Source organism: Bombina bombina, chromosome 9 (assembly GCF_027579735.1).
Source record: "Bombina bombina isolate aBomBom1 chromosome 9, aBomBom1.pri, whole genome shotgun sequence".
Classification (NCBI taxonomy): Eukaryota; Metazoa; Chordata; class Amphibia; order Anura; family Bombinatoridae; genus Bombina; species Bombina bombina.
In genome coordinates, this window is record NC_069507.1 from 88,608,493 (window position 1) to 88,626,147 (window position 17,655).

The 17,655-nt window shown below is 38.2% G+C and overlaps 1 protein-coding gene across 5 annotated transcripts in view; it reads right to left on the reverse strand.

The window, feature by feature from the left end:
* The window catches only part of ANK3 (ankyrin 3), a 1,320,989-nt gene that overhangs the window by 480,664 nt on the left and 822,670 nt on the right, over positions 1-17,655 (reverse strand). For all 5 annotated transcript variants that reach the window (XM_053692249.1, XM_053692250.1, XM_053692246.1 and 2 more), the window contains exon 6: positions 7,172-7,270. In XM_053692249.1, the coding sequence (XP_053548224.1) occupies positions 7,172-7,270 (99 nt within the window). The remainder of the gene's footprint in view (positions 1-7,171; positions 7,271-17,655) is intronic.

Genomic DNA, 17,655 nt, shown 5'->3' on the forward strand with positions numbered 1-17,655 from the left:
TGTGAGCAGAGACAATAAGACTGGGTATGTGAGCAGAGACAATAAGACTGGGTATGTGAGGAGATACAAAAAGATTGGGTATGTGAGCAGAGACAATAAGACTGGGTATGTGAGCAGAGACAATAAGATTGGGTATGTGAGTAGAGACAATAAGACTAGGTATGTGAGCAGAGACAATAAGACTGGGTATGTGAGCAGAGACAATAACACAGGGCATGTGAGGAGAAACAATAAGACTGGGTATGTGAGCAGAGACAATAAGACTGGGTATGTGAGCAGAGACAATAAGACTGGGTATGTGAGCAGAGACAATAAGACTGGGTATGTGAGCAGAGACAATAAGACTGGGTATGTGAGCAGAGACAATAAGACTGGGTATGTGAGCAGAGACAATAAGACTGGGTATGTGACCAGAGACAATAAGCCTGGGTATGTGAACAGAGACAATAAGACTGGGTATGTGAGCAGAGACAATAAGACTGGGTATGTGAGCAGAGACAATTAGACTGGGTATGTGAGCAGAAACAATAGGACTGGGTATGTGAGCAGAGACAATAAGACTGGGTATGTGAGCAGAGACAATAAGACTGGGTATGTGAGCAGAGACAATAAGAATGGGTATGTGAGCAGAGACAATAAGAATGGGTATGTGAGCAGAGACAATAAGACTGGGTATGTGAGCAGAGACAATAAGACTGGGTATGTGAGCAGAGACAATAACACAGGGCATGTGAGGAGAAACAATAAGACTGGGTATGTGAGCAGAGACAATAAGGCTGGGTATGTGAGCAGAGATAATAAGAATGGGTATGTGAGCAGAGACAATAAGACTGTGTATGTGAGCAGAGAAAATAAGACTGAGTATGTGAGCAGAGACAATAAGACTGGGTATGTGAACAGAGACAATAAGACTGGGTATGTGAACAGAGACAATAAGCCTGGGTATGTGATTAGAGACAATAAGACTGGGTATGTGAGCAGAGACAATAAGACTGGGTATGTGAGCAGAAACAATAACACTGGGTATGTGAGCAGAGACAATAAGACTGGGTATGTGAGCAGAAACAATAAGACTGTGTATGTGAGCAGAGACAATAAGACTGGGTATGTGAGCAGAGATAATAAGACTGGGTATGTGAGCAGAGACAATAAGACTGGGTATGTGAGCAGAAACAATAAGACTGGGTATGTGAGCAGAGACAATAAGACTGGGTATGTGAACAGAGACAATAACACAGGGCATGTGAGGAGAGACAATAAGACTGGGTATGTGAACAGAGACAATAAGACTGGGTATGTGAGCAGAGACAATAAGACTGGGTATGTGAGCAGAGACAATAAGACTGAGTATGTGAGCAGAGACAATAAGACTGGATATGTGAGCAGAGACAATAAGACTGGGTATGTGAGCAGAGACAATAAGACTGGGTATGTGAGCAGAGACAATAAGACTGGGCATGTGAGCAGAGACAATAACACTGGGCATGTGAGGAGAGACAATAAAAATGGGTATGTGAGCAGAGACAATAAGACTGGGTATGTGAGCAGAGACAATAAGACTGGGTATGTGAGGAGATACAATAAGATTGGGTATGTGAGCAGAGACAATAAGACTGGGTATGTGAGCAGAGACAATAAGAGTGGGTATGTGAGTAGAGACAATAAGACTAGGTATGTGATCAGAGACAGTAAGACTGGGTATGTGAGCAGAGACAATAAGATTGGGTATGTGAGTAGAGACAATAAGACTAGGTATGTGAGCAGAGACAATAAGACTAGGTATGTGAGCAGAGACAATAAGACTGGGTATGTGAGCAGAGACAATAACACAGGGCATGTGAGGAGAAACAATAAGACTGGGTATGTGAGCAGAGACAATAAGACTGGGTATGTGAGCAGAGACAATAAGACTGGGTATGTTAGCAGAGACAATAAGACTGGGTATGTGAGCAGAGACAATAAGACTGGGTATGTGAGCAGAGACAATAAGACTGGGTATGTGAGCAGAGACAATAAGACTGGGTATGTGAACAGAGACAATAAGCCTGGGTATGTGAACAGAGACAATAAGCCTGGGTATGTGAACAGAGACAATAAGCCTGGGTATGTGAACAGAGACAATAAGACTGGATATGTGAGCAGAGACAATAAGACTGGGTATGTGAGCAGAGACAATAAGACTGGGTATGTGAGCAGAGACAATAAGACTGGGCATGTGAGCAGAGACAATAACACTGGGCATGTGAGGAGAGACAATAAAAATGGGTATGTGAGCAGAGACAATAAGACTGGGTATGTGAGCAGAGACAATAAGACTGGGTATGTGAGCAGAGACAATAAGACTGGGTATGTGAGGAGATACAATAAGATTGGGTATGTGAGCAGAGACAATAAGACTGGGTATGTGAGCAGAGACAATAAGATTGGGTATGTGAGCAGAGACAATAAGACTAGGTATGTGAGCAGAGACAATAAGACTGGGTATGTGAGCAGAGACAATAAGATTGGGTATGTGAGTAGAGACAATAAGACTAGGTATGTGAGCAGAGACAATAAGACTGGGTATGTGAGCAGAGACAATAACACAGGGCATGTGAGGAGAAACAATAAGACTGGGTATGTGAGCAGAGACAATAAGACTGGGTATGTGAGCAGAGACAATAAGACTGGGTATGTGAGCAGAGACAATAAGACTGGGTATGTGAGCAGAGACAATAAGACTGGGTATGTGAGCAGAGACAATAAGACTGGGTATGTGAGCAGAGACAATAAGACTGGGTATGTGAACAGAGACAATAAGCCTGGGTATGTGAACAGAGACAATAAGCCTGGGTATGTGAACAGAGACAATAAGACTGGGTATGTAAGCAGAGACAATAAGACTGGGTATGTGAGCAGAGACAATTAGACTGGGTATGTGAGCAGAAACAATAAGACTGGGTATGTGAGCAGAGACAATAAGACTGGGTATGTGAGCAGAGACAATAAGATTGGGTATGTGAGCAGAGACAATAAGACTGGGTATGTGAGCAGAGATAATAAGACTGGGTATGTGAGCAGAGACAATAAGACTGGGTATGTGAGCAGAGACAATAAGACTGGGTATGTGAGCAGAAACAATAAGACTGGGTATGTGAGCAGAGACAATAAGACTGGGTATGTGAACAGAGACAATAACACAGGGCATGTGAGGAGAGACAATAAGACTGGGTATGTGAACAGAGACAATAAGACTGGGTATGTGAGCAGAGACAATAAGACTGGGTATGTGAGCAGAGACAATAAGACTGGGTATGTGAGCAGAGATAACAAGACTGGGTATGTGAGCAGAGACAATAAGACTGGGTATGTGAGCAGAAACAATAAGACTGGGTATGTGAGCAGAGACAATAAGACTGGGTATGTGAGCAGAGACAATAAGACTGGGTATGTGAGCAGAGACAATAAGATTGGGTATGTGAGTAGAGACAATAAGACTAGGTATGTGAGCAGAGACAATAAGACTGGGTATGTGAGCAGAGACAATAACACAGGGCATGTGAGGAGAAACAATAAGACTGGGTATGTGAGCAGAGACAATAAGACTGGGTATGTGAGCAGAGACAATAAGACTGGGTATGTGAGCAGAGACAATAAGACTGGGTATGTGAGCAGAGACAATAAGACTGGGTATGTGAGCAGAGACAATAAGACTGGGTATGTGAACAGAGACAATAAGACTGGGTATGTGACCAGAGACAATAAGCCTGGGTATGTGAACAGAGACAATAAGACTGGGTATGTGAGCAGAGACAATAAGACTGGGTATGTGAGCAGAGACAATTAGACTGGGTATGTGAGCAGAAACAATAGGACTGGGTATGTGAGCAGAGACAATAAGACTGGGTATGTGAGCAGAGACAATAAGACTGGGTATGTGAGCAGAGACAATAAGACTGGGTATGTGAGCAGAGATAATAAGACTGGGTATGTGAGCAGAAACAATAAGACTGGGTATGTGAGCAGAGAAAATAAGACTGGGTATGTGAGCAGAGACAATAAGATTGGGTATGTGAGCAGAGACAATAAGACTGGGTATGTGAGCAGAGATAATAAGACTGGGTATGTGAGCAGAGACAATAAGACTGGGTATGTGAGCAGAGACAATAAGACTGGGTATGTGAGCAGAAACAATAAGACTGGGTATGTGAGCAGAGACAATAAGACTGGGTATGTGAACAGAGACAATAACACAGGGCATGTGAGGAGAGACAATAAGACTGGGTATGTGAACAGAGACAATAAGACTGGGTATGTGAGCAGAGACAATAAGACTGGGTATGTGAGCAGAGACAATAAGACTGGGTATGTGAGCAGAGATAACAAGACTGGGTATGTGAGCAGAGACAATAAGACTGGGTATGTGAGCAGAAACAATAAGACTGGGTATGTGAGCAGAGACAATAAGACTGGGTATGTGAGCAGAGACAATAAGACTGGGTATGTGAGCAGAGACAATAAGATTGGGTATGTGAGTAGAGACAATAAGACTACGTATGTGAGCAGAGACAATAAGACTGGGTATGTGAGCAGAGACAATAACACAGGGCATGTGAGGAGAAACAATAAGACTGGGTATGTGAGCAGAGACAATAAGACTGGGTATGTGAGCAGAGACAATAAGACTGGGTATGTGAGCAGAGACAATAAGACTGGGTATGTGAGCAGAGACAATAAGACTGGGTATGTGAACAGAGACAATAAGACTGGGTATGTGACCAGAGACAATAAGCCTGGGTATGTGAACAGAGACAATAAGACTGGGTATGTGAGCAGAGACAATAAGACTGGGTATGTGAGCAGAGACAATTAGACTGGGTATGTGAGCAGAAACAATAGGACTGGGTATGTGAGCAGAGACAATAAGACTGGGTATGTGAGCAGAGACAATAAGACTGGGTATGTGAGCAGAGACAATAAGACTGGGTATGTGAGCAGAGATAATAAGACTGGGTATGTGAGCAGAGACAATAAGATTGGGTATGTGAGTAGAGACAATAAGACTAGGTATGTGAGCAGAGACAATAAGACTGGGTATGTGAGCAGAGACAATAACACAGGGCATGTGAGGAGAAACAATAAGACTGGGTATGTGAGCAGAGACAATAAGGCTGGGTATGTGAGCAGAGACAATAAAAATGGGTATGTGAGCAGAGACAATAAGACTGTGTATGTGAGCAGAGAAAATAAGACTGGGTATGTGAGCAGAGACAATAAGACTGGGTATGTGAACAGAGACAATAAGACTGGGTATGTGAACAGAGACAATAAGCCTGGGTATGTGATTAGAGACAATAAGACTGGGTATGTGAGCAGAGACAATAAGACTGGGTATGTGAGCAGAAACAATAACACTGGGTATGTGAGCAGAGACAATAAGACTGGGTATGTGAGCAGAAACAATAAGACTGTGTATGTGAGCAGAGACAATAAGACTGGGTATGTGAGCAGAGATAATAAGACTGGGTATGTGAGCAGAGACAATAAGACTGGGTATGTGAGCAGAAACAATAAGACTGGGTATGTGAGCAGAGACAATAAGACTGGGTATGTGAACAGAGACAATAACACAGGGCATGTGAGGAGAGACAATAAGACTGGGTATGTGAACAGAGACAATAAGACTGGGTATGTGAGCAGAGACAATAAGACTGGGTATGTGAGCAGAGACAATAAGACTGAGTATGTGAGCAGAGACAATAAGACTGGATATGTGAGCAGAGACAATAAGACTGGGTATGTGAGCAGAGACAATAAGACTGGGTATGTGAGCAGAGACAATAAGACTGGGCATGTGAGCAGAGACAATAACACTGGGCATGTGAGGAGAGACAATAAAAATGGGTATGTGAGCAGAGACAATAAGACTGGGTATGTGAGCAGAGACAATAAGACTGGGTATGTGAGGAGATACAATAAGATTGGGTATTTGAGCAGAGACAATAAGACTGGGTATGTGAGCAGAGACAATAAGATTGGGTATGTGAGTAGAGACAATAAGACTAGGTATGTGAGCAGAGACAATAAGACTGGGTATGTGAGCAGAGACAATAAGATTGGGTATGTGAGTAGAGACAATAAGACTAGGTATGTGAGCAGAGACAATAAGACTGGGTATGTGAGCAGAGACAATAACACAGGGCATGTGAGGAGAAACAATAAGACTGGGTATGTGAGCAGAGACAATAATACTGGGTATGTGAGCAGAGACAATAAGACTGGGTATGTGAGCAGAGACAATAAGACTGGGTATGTGAGCAGAGACAATAAGACTGGGTATGTGAGCAGAGACAATAAGACTGGGTATGTGAACAGAGACAATAAGCCTGGGTATGTGAACAGAGACAATAAGCCTGGGTATGTGAACAGAGACAATAAGACTGGGTATGTGAGCAGAGACAATAAGACTGGGTATGTGAGCAGAGACAATTAGACTGGGTATGTGAGCAGAAACAATAAGACTGGGTATGTGAACAGAGACAATAAGACTGGGTATGTGAGCAGAGACAATAAGACTGGGTATGTGAGCAGAGACAATAAGACTGGGTATGTGAGCAGAGATAACAAGACTGGGTATGTGAGCAGAGACAATAAGACTGGGTATGTGAGCAGAAACAATAAGACTGGGTATGTGAGCAGAGACAATAAGACTGGGTATGTGAGCAGAGACAATAAGACTGGGTATGTGAGCAGAGACAATAAGAATGGGTATGTGAACAGAGACAATAACACAGGGCATGTGAGGAGATACAATAAGACTGGGTATGTGAGCATAGACAGTAACACTGATAATGTGAGCAGAGCTAATAACACTGACAATACCTTGAATGAGTAGAGCAAGACAATGCAAGTAAAGAGTATGTGAGAACTAAAGTCTCAGTAAGCACTACAGAAGAGAGCCAAAACACATATGTCTGTGACTATAATTTAAATTGCTGACTTGCACTTAGCAGGTAAACAAATGTTCCATCATGTGAGTGGGAGGATGGTAGGGTCTGTGGACATGACATATGTCTTGTTAGAAACCTACAGGCAAACCTACCCATATCCCTTCAGCCCTGCTAACAATAAATGCATTATATACAATTGTTGTGGGTCTTCCGTTCCTTATCACATGTAATGTAACACTCACCTCTGTAGCCAGGCCCTGACTAGCCCCATTATCAAGCAAAAACTTCACAACTTCTTGGTGGTTTTCTTGTGCTGCCATATACAAGGGAGTGAAGCCATTCTGTGAAAAAAAATATTTAGCATATTAACAATTTGTGTTAGACCTTTTGAATAAATAAACACAAATACATTGAATTTATACTGCATTAGAATATTCTGACATTATTATACACATGTTGTGTTCATACCTAATATAAGAACATAGGTAATGTTCTTCAATCTGTTTCTTTTCTTTTTTTAAAACCTGCAACAAACATCTTTTTTTTCAGCTCACACTTACCAAGACTTACATTAAATAGAGCAATGAAATAAGGAAATTCTCTATTTCATTACAACAATGTATTTTTGCAACATTTGCTTATCTATATCTGTGTTTAAATCAGAATTAAACTTTCATTATTCATATAGAACAGTTATAGCTAACCTTGGCAACCCAGATGTTTTGGAACTACATTTCCCATGATGCTTAGGCACTCTGCAGTCTAGTTGAGCATCATGGAAAATGTAGTTCCGAAACTGCAATTTACTTTCATTATCAAAATGTGCACAATCTTTTTATATACACATTTTCTGAGGCACCAGCTCCTACTAAGCATTTGCAAGAGTTCACAGTATATATGTGTTTGTGATTGGTTGATGGCTGTCACATGATGCAGGAAGCAGGGAAAAAAGAAGTATCTTTGAAATTTGTCAGAACAAATCTACTGCTCATTTGAATTTCAGACTAAGAGGCTGAATTATCAAATGTCTGTCGGACCTGGTCCGACAGACATCGCTGAATGCAAAGAGCAATACGCTCTCCGTATTCAGCATTGCACCAGCAGCTCACAAGCCGCCCCCTGCAGACTCGCGGCCAATCGGCCGCCAGCAGGGAGGTGTCAATCAACCCGATCGTACTCGATCGGGTTGAATTGTGGCGATTCCTGTCTGCCTCATCAGAGCAGGCGAACAGGGTTATGGAGCAGTGGTCTTTAGACTCGCCAGAAACACGGGCCCACAAGCTCCATTCGGAGCTTGATAAATGGGCCTCTGAGGGGTAGATTTACCAATGTCTGTCCGACATGATACGCTGTAGCATATCGTGTCTGACAGACAACGCTGAATGCTGACAGCATACGCTGTCGGCATTTATCATTGCACAAGCAGTTCACCAGAACTGCTTGTGCAATGCCGCCTGCAGATTTGCGGCGCACTAGCAGAGGGTGTCAATCATCCGGATCGGGATGATTTCAGTCCGCCAACTAAAAGGTGTCGGACAAGTTAAGAAGCAGCGGATGTGCAAAAACAAATAGAAATTTGTACTTATAAGTATAAAATACAAAGCATACAAAGCATTATTGTTTTTTTATAGTAAAATGTCTGAACATGGGCGTTCCATGGATGTGTAATTATCTAAACATTTCCGCCCTAGACCACTCACTGTTTTTCTCACAAATTAAAAAGTGGCAAACTTTTATCAACATACTCAAAATTGCTTGTGCTAAATGGGTCACCTTTTTAATGGGATTAATGTAAACTCAAATTGAGCTTTTATTGTAAATACATTAAGGTTTGTATAGGTTGAACTTGATGGACTTCTGTATTTTTTCAATCTCATCTATGTTACTATGTTACTAATTACTCTGAAAGGAAAACCCATGCATACAAAAAAGCAGCAATTTTAAGGTACAGAACTAGCGTATTTTGATTTGTATTATGCGTAGTATATGCCAGGTTCTCCATGTGCAAATGTTACATAGCAGAGAGCTCCCATTATTACTATGGGATACAGCCGTTCACATGAACAGCCCATTTTCTTTGATAATTGCACCAAGACAGTCCCTGCGAGGCTAAACATGTTTTTTCCTGTTATTGGTGGTGAACTTTTGATCCTCGGGCTCTAAGTGTGATTTCACTGCCCTTTTATATAAATTTGTTGATCATGCAATTTTGCTGTATTTAATTGTCCTTTAACCTCTGCAAAGGTCTTAAACACTCACACACTTAAAGTGATTGTAAATACTTCATGCTGAAAGCTCCTTTATTTGTTGGAAGCGTTCGCCGCATTGAGCTGCTCAAGCAGCCCACGGCTGAACGCTGTTATGCTGAGAGGTGATGTTTACACCTCTTAGCCAATATCCTTGCGGGCTATCTGGCTTGGCGCCAGTTGGAACGCACGGCTATTTGCTAAGAGATAGAAATGTCACCTCTCAACAAAATAGCGTTCTGCCATGAGCTGTCTGAGTAGCTCCGTGTGGCAAATGCTTCAAACAAATAAAGGAGCTTTTAGGATTAAGTATTTTATACTTCATGACTGAAAGTTCCCTTTATTTGTTCCAATGGTCAACCCTAGTGTTTCACAAATGCCTGGATTTACCATCACTTTAACAGCTAAAGTAAGCTCTGGGACAGCAATGCATTACTGAAGTGAACTGGACATAACCAGAGGGCCAATCAAAGGTGGTAAATCCCCTGCAGTCTTCACATTCAAAATCACCTGCAGTCTTCACATTCAAAATCACCTACAGTCTTCACATTCAAAATCACCTGCAGTCTTCTCATTCAAAATCACCTGCAGTCTTCACATTTAAAATCACCTGCACTCTTCACATTCAAAATCACCTGCACTCTTCACATTCAAAATCACCTGCACTCTTCACATTCAAAATCACCTGCAGTCTTCACATTCAAAATCACCTACAGTCTTCACATTCAAAATCACCTACAGTGTTCACATTCAAAATCACCTACAGTCTTCACATTCAAAATCACCTACAGTCTTCACATTCAAAATCACCCGCAGTCTTCACATTCAAAATCACCTGCAGTCTTCACATTCAAAATCACCTACAGTCTTCACATTCAAAATCACCTACAGTCTTCACATTCAAAATCACCTACAGTCTTCACATTCAAAATCACCTACAGTCTTCACATTCAAAATCACCTGCAGTCTTCACATTCAAAATCACCAGCAGTCTTCACATTCAAAATCACCTACAGTCTTCACATTCAAAATCACCTACAGTCTTCACATTCAAAATCACCTGCAGTCTTCACATTCAAAATCACCTGCAGTCATCACATTCAAAATCGCCTGCAGTCTTCACATTCAAAATCACCTACAGTCTTCACATTCAAAATCACCTACAGTCTTCATATTCAAAATCACCAGCAGTCATCACATTCAAAATCACCTACAGTCTTCACATTCAAAATCACCTACAGTCTTCACATTCAAAATCACCTACAGTCTTCACATTCAAAATCACCTACAGTCTTCACATTCAAAATCACCTGCAGTCTTCACATTCAAAATCACCAGCAGTCTTCACATTCAAAATCACCTACAGTCTTCACATTCAAAATCACCTGCAGTCTTCACATTCAAAATCACCTGCAGTCTTCACATTCAAAATTACATTGCTGCCCTGGAGCAGATTTTGCAAAGGCTAAGCATATACAGGCAAGAGTGCAATAAACATGTATAAGAATATTTGCTTCTTGCAGGTTTATGACCCTTTATAAAAGTGAAGTGAGTCCCACAGTGGGCGGCACTGTCCCCTGGGGGGCAATGGGATTACTGAGGGGGGCACTAATAGGCATAAGAGGTGGAAGCGGGGCACTGGAATTACCATAGGGGGTGCTAGTAGGAAAGGAGTGGAAGAGGATTCTAGTGGCTCCCTCCAAGTATAATTATCATGCTTTGTTGTGCTTTATCATAGATGCGCAAATCAAAACAACTTTCTCGCTTTGTATTTGAAGTTTTTCAGCTCTTTGCCTTCAAGGCTTTTTTTTCTATGATTCTTCAGGCATATCGGCAACTTAATTTTAATTTATTATGGTAAATGGCAGTGACTTGTACTTAGGGTTTCCACCTCGGCCATGTTGTCCTGGACACTTATGAGTTACACATGCTAGAGGGTGTGCAGGGAGGAACATGAATAGTGCTGCCCAGGGTCACTATTTGTGTGCTGTCCAGGGGTGGAATTCCTGTTTTCCTATGCACACCCTGCAGCATGTGTAACTCATAAGTGTCTAGAAAAACATGGCCGAGGTTTTAACACTACTTGTACTGTAGGCTTGCATTCTTTGTTTTGCCAGCGCTGTACATTAGCACACATTATTAATATCATCTGCACTGTTTAGAATCATTGTGTAGTTGCAGAAAACACAGCAAAGGCCTGTTGCTTTGTACACAGTCACCCATCTAAGGTTTTGAAGTCTTCTTTCATCAGAAATAATCCAGTGGTGCACTATATAACACTTTGGTAAGTAGAATACACTTTCTAAAAAGTTGATTTATCGATGCAGTAGTACAGCTGTGCTCAAAGCAAAGAAATCAACTCCAGATCTCTGAATAGGGCGATTTAAGACGACTTCTGTGGCATAAAGCCAGTGATAGGGAAACTGGCATTGCTTCATCAAGCCCATCCATTGGATTAATTTTTTACCAGTGAAGTAATTGCTAAATGTGGTTTATAAGACTCTTGAACAGTGACTATCGACTTGATAAAGCTGGTATAGAAGATAAGGGTAATACAGTTTTAATTCAATTAAAAAATATATTTTATTGTTTGAACATGTTTAATTGCCACTCCTTTAGATTGTATAGTCTCATTATCTTTATTAAGGGTTGTGCACTGCTGAGTCCCCTTTAAGACTGTGGCCTCTTAACCTCTCTGCTATAACAAGGCTCTCAGAGTTAAATCACCCCAATCAGATCCAATCAGGATTATTGACAAGCCCTGCTCTCACATGATTGGCTGTGTGCAAAAGCAGGGGGCATGGCTACACAAACAATTCCTTATGCAATTTTAAATGCAAGCTGCGAAGCTGCCAGCTCGCCCCATGCCCAGGAAGAAAACCTTGTCCATCCTGGTTTTAATAAATGGGACCCCTGGTTTAAAATATTTTTTTTTATGTTATGTAAGGGGAGCACTGATGGTGAGTTCATAGAACCAAGGGGCAGTGGCCTGAAAAAGTTTGGGAACCGCTGTGTAGAGCATTTTATTACAGCACTACTGCACATAATATAACAGCTCTAGAGCAGCAATGTACTATTGGATTCTAGCTGAAAACAGTGAGTAGTTTACATAAAATTGAAGATTCAAGAACAAGGTTTCATGATCTCAAGCAGAAGGGTAGTAGATTCAGGAGCAATTTGAGGAAGCACTTCTTAACAAAAAAGGTTGATTGATTCATGGAATAAACTTCCTCAAGTGGTAATAATGACAAACACTGTGGGGGGGTTTAAGAATGCCTGGGATAAGAATAAAGCTATCCTACAAACATATATATATATATATATATATATATATATATATATATATATATATATATATATATATATATATGTTTGTAGGATAGCTTTATTCTATATATATATATACTGTATATATATATATATATATATATATATATATATATATATATATATATATATATAGGTATATATATATATATTTGTTTAAAAAATATCATATGTATGTCTAAATATTTAATTATGAATAAATAGAACATATTCCGTTATGTTAAGAACATTGGAATATGAAATATTCACATTTTCATGTTGGGTTAGCGCAATTATGAAAATGCTATAGTCGGTGTTAGTTTTTCTTGTCCGTTGACTTCTATGGGGGAATACATGAAAGTGAACGTGATATTCAAGGTTCAGATTTTTGTGCTATTCGGGTTACCACTTGCGCAAAATACGTTTTTTTTAACTTGTAATATACAAGCGCAACCTGACTTGCACAAAAAGCTTAACTCTAGCAGAGTTTTCGCAATTGCGAAAATGCAATATACCGCTCCACTTGTAATCCAGCCCTTAGTAACCATTGATATATGTGCATAGCCAAGAATTACCAACCAGCACCCAGTAGTGCATTGCAACTGTAGAGCTGGCTTTAACAATGTGTTTAACTGTTTTGCAAGGGTTAAACACAGTTATATACAAGCAAGAGTGTAATAATAAAGTGCTATAATAGTTTAAAGCATTTTCTTATTCTACTTTTTTTTAATCAATTTAACTGTGACAGGTAGATTCCTGCACATTTTGACAAGCAACAACGCTGTTTGCTCGAACAGTGCTGACACACTGTGCTTCTGCCCAGTAATTTGGATAAAGAATTATGAGAATACACTGTGGAAAATTCCTGTATAAGAGAACTCATGTAGCACAACGATTAGATTATTCAGGAATGCATTTCACACAAATTGGTGAGAGAAGCAATGACCTCAGTTTGGCCCAGCATAGATAGTGTTGGGGTGATTTATATTATTTCAAAATCTCACATTGCGATACACAGAAGGACATTTAAAAAAAATGTTTTGCCAATATGTTTTGAAAATTTAGTTAAATACAATATTAAATGTGGTATTACATAATACATTTAGGGCTAGATTACAAGTGGAGCGCTATTTTAACGTGTGCCCGTAAAGTGGCAAATTTACCCTTTTACAGGTGCACGTTAAATAACCAGCCATTACAAGAGGCTGGTTAATGCTCCCACAAGCTCACGGTAGCACCTTGCACTAAGTGCAATTAACCAGAGGTCAGACCTCTGGTTAATTTAAAGAATGTCCCCCAATTGCCCCCTTAAGAAAGTGTACAGTTACTTGTATAAAAAAAATATGACCATATTTATTTTGTGTAAAAAATAACTGCACAAAGCAGTTATAAGGCGTTAAATTGAGGGGATACGGTGTGTTAGAAAAGAAAAAATGGCATTGAAAAGCGCCTTTACATAACAGTCCATGGGGACTGGGTTTTAAACTGCAAATATATATGTATATACACATATAAACACATAAATATATATGTATATACACATATAAACAAAACACATGAATATATATGCATTTACACATATAAACACATAAATATATATGCATATACGCATATCAAGACATAAATATATATGTATATACACATAAATATATATGCATATACACATAAACACATAAATATATATGTATATACACATATAAACACAAATATGTATATAAATATATATGTATATACACATATAAACACATAAGTATATATGCATATACACATGTAAACACATAAATTTACATGTATATACACATATAAACACAAATATATATGTATATACACATATAAACATATACATTTACATGTATATACACATATTAATACATAAATATATATGCATATACACATATAAACACATAAATATATATGCATATACACATATAAACACATAAATATATATGCATATACACATATAAACACAAATATATATGTATATACACATAAATATATATATGCATATACATATATACACACATAAATATATATGTATATACACATATAAACACATAAATATATATGTATATACGCATATAAACACATAAATTTACATGTATATACACATATACACACATAAATATATATGCATATACACATATAAACACATAAATTTACATGTATATACACATATAAACACATAAATATATATATGCATATACACATATAAACACAAATATATATAGGTATATACACATAAACACATACAGTTACATGTATATACACATATAAACACATAAATATATATGCATATACACATATAAACACAAATATATATGCATATACATATATAGACACAAATATATATGTATATACACATAAATAAATATATATATATATGCATATACACATATACACACATAAATATATATGTATATACACATATAAACACATAATATATATGCATATACACATATAAACACATACATTTACATGTATATACACATATAAACACATAAATATATATGTATATACACATATAAAGACATCAATTTACATGTATATACACATATAAACACAAATATATATGCATATACACATATATTTATGTGTTTATATGTGTATATACACACATATAAACACAAATATATATGCATAATTACACATATAAACACATAAATATATATGCATATACACATATACGCACATAAATATATATGCATATACACATATAAACACATGAATTTACATGTATAAACACATATAAACACATAAATATATATATATGCATATACACATATAAACACAAATATGTATGCATATACACATAAATTTACATGTATATACACATATAAACACAAATATATATGCATATACACATATAAACACAAATATATATGCATATACACATATAAACACATACATTTACATGTATATACACATATAAACACATACATTTATATGCATATACACATAAACACAAAAATATATATGTATATACACATATAAACACATAAATATATATGCATAATTACACATATAAACACAAATATATATGTATATACACATATAAACACATAAATATATATGCATATACACATATACACACATAAATATATATGTATATACACATATAAACACATAAATGTACATGTATATACACATATAAACACATAAATATATATATATACATATACACATATAAACACAAATATATATGTACATGTACATACAGATATAAACACATAAATATATATGCATATACACATATAAACACAAATATATATGCATATACACATATAAACATATAAATTTACATGTATATACACATATAAACAATATAAACAGTAGGAAGGAAACAGTCAGGTGGTCCACACTGAGTGAATCGCACTATGAGCAAAGATATTGCACTTGGCGACTGTACCCTAATTCCCCAACAGTTCAAATAGACAAAGTCACTTGGCGTACACCCCTGTGAATACGGGTGAGGTTCAGCACAAACACAAATGTACAAGTCGTAGGAGGCAATGGGAACACTGGCCGTCAGTAGCTAGACGCCAGACTCACCTAAATCCGGTGGTTCCACAGCTCACTGTAAACGATCATCTGTCGGCAGGTTTGGTGCTGGACGGTTAGTGACACAGCCGCTGTACGGCGTGTTGCTGGTTCCAAATCTGTGCGTGTAGGCGAGAACAGCGTCTCGGTCGGCATCCACCTCTGTAACGCCTTAGGTTTGTTACGTCAGAGGGATCCAGGAAATCCAGGTGATCCAAAGTGCAGCAGCGGTAGCGTAGGGAATAGGGCAGTCGCGAAGTGGGACGAGTGGTGCTCTAGTCGGCAGCAAACCAGAAGTCTGGAAATAAGTACGGCAAAAAAGGAGTAGTACTGGATGCTCCGATAAAATTAGCAAAATTTATTATTCATCATTAAAAACGATACATGGAGAGACATGAAGACACAAGAGCAGGCGCAGCACTGGGCTTACGCGTTTCGGCTATAGAGCCTTAGGCATAGCATACAGGTGCTGGGCCTGACAGGTGCATTTAACACCTTAGGTTGATTCTTATTGGTTAAAAAGAAAATTTAAAAGAAAAACAACCCGCCCGCTTTCGGAAGTGTCATATGTGTTACATATAAAGAAGCAAATGCCTAAACAGAGAAATACACATTAAATTACAAAAGAGAAACATAATAACCAAAAAACCAAAAAACGCAAGTGTAAACAAATGGTATTAAATTTGAGAGAGTCAAATAGAGCTGGACATTGATCCATCAAGGCTAGCAGTTAGACAAAGGGAGCACAATTGTATCCTCAGGTGCCGATGCTAGTAATTTGAATATAATAAATGACACAATATGCGTATCCAAAGCTATGTGATAAAATTACTTGAAACATAATTAATAAATTGTCTTGAAAGAAAAAATGCAGTTATTTTACATATAATAATGACCACAGTAGAGTGTGTGTACACAATAAGTCCTATGTAAACAGTAATTATTAGGTTATAAGTTGTAAGACTGAATGAGATGGGAAAAATTGTAATAACAATAAAAATAATAAAAATAGGGAACACGTTTATATTGCGTATAGAAAATGATCTACAAGTACATAATAGATAGATAAAGAGATTCCAAGGGACTGGTTACCAAATAAACTATCTGTGGGACTACGTCTCACTGTTGAGTGGATATATATGTAGGTGATAAGGCGCCCTGTGTTATGGGAAAAATATATACAGGTCAAGAGGTTAGATTCAGGAGAGATAACAAAAGACTGGTGGTTATTCCCAGTAATTTATTAAATCATACCTGGAGTTAAGTCCTTTAGGTATTCTGGTGTCTAATTTGAACATCCAGAATGCCTCTCTTTTGGCAAGTAGTTGACTAATATTGCCACCTCTGCTAGGCAGGACTACTTTTTCGATGATACACCACCTGAATGAACTAAGATCATTGTCATGTTTGCCATTGAAATGGAGTACCAATGGCGTGGTTGCTTTACCTATATTAAAGGATGATAGGTGTTCTCTGAGTCTTGAGTTCATATCTCTAGAGGTGAGTCCTACATATTGCAGATGGCATTGGGTGCAAGAAATAAGATATATAACATTGCTGGCTGTACAGTTGAGGCAAGACTTAATGTCAAAAGTTTGACCAGTAGTGTAAGACGTAAAATCTTTAGTCACCTGAAC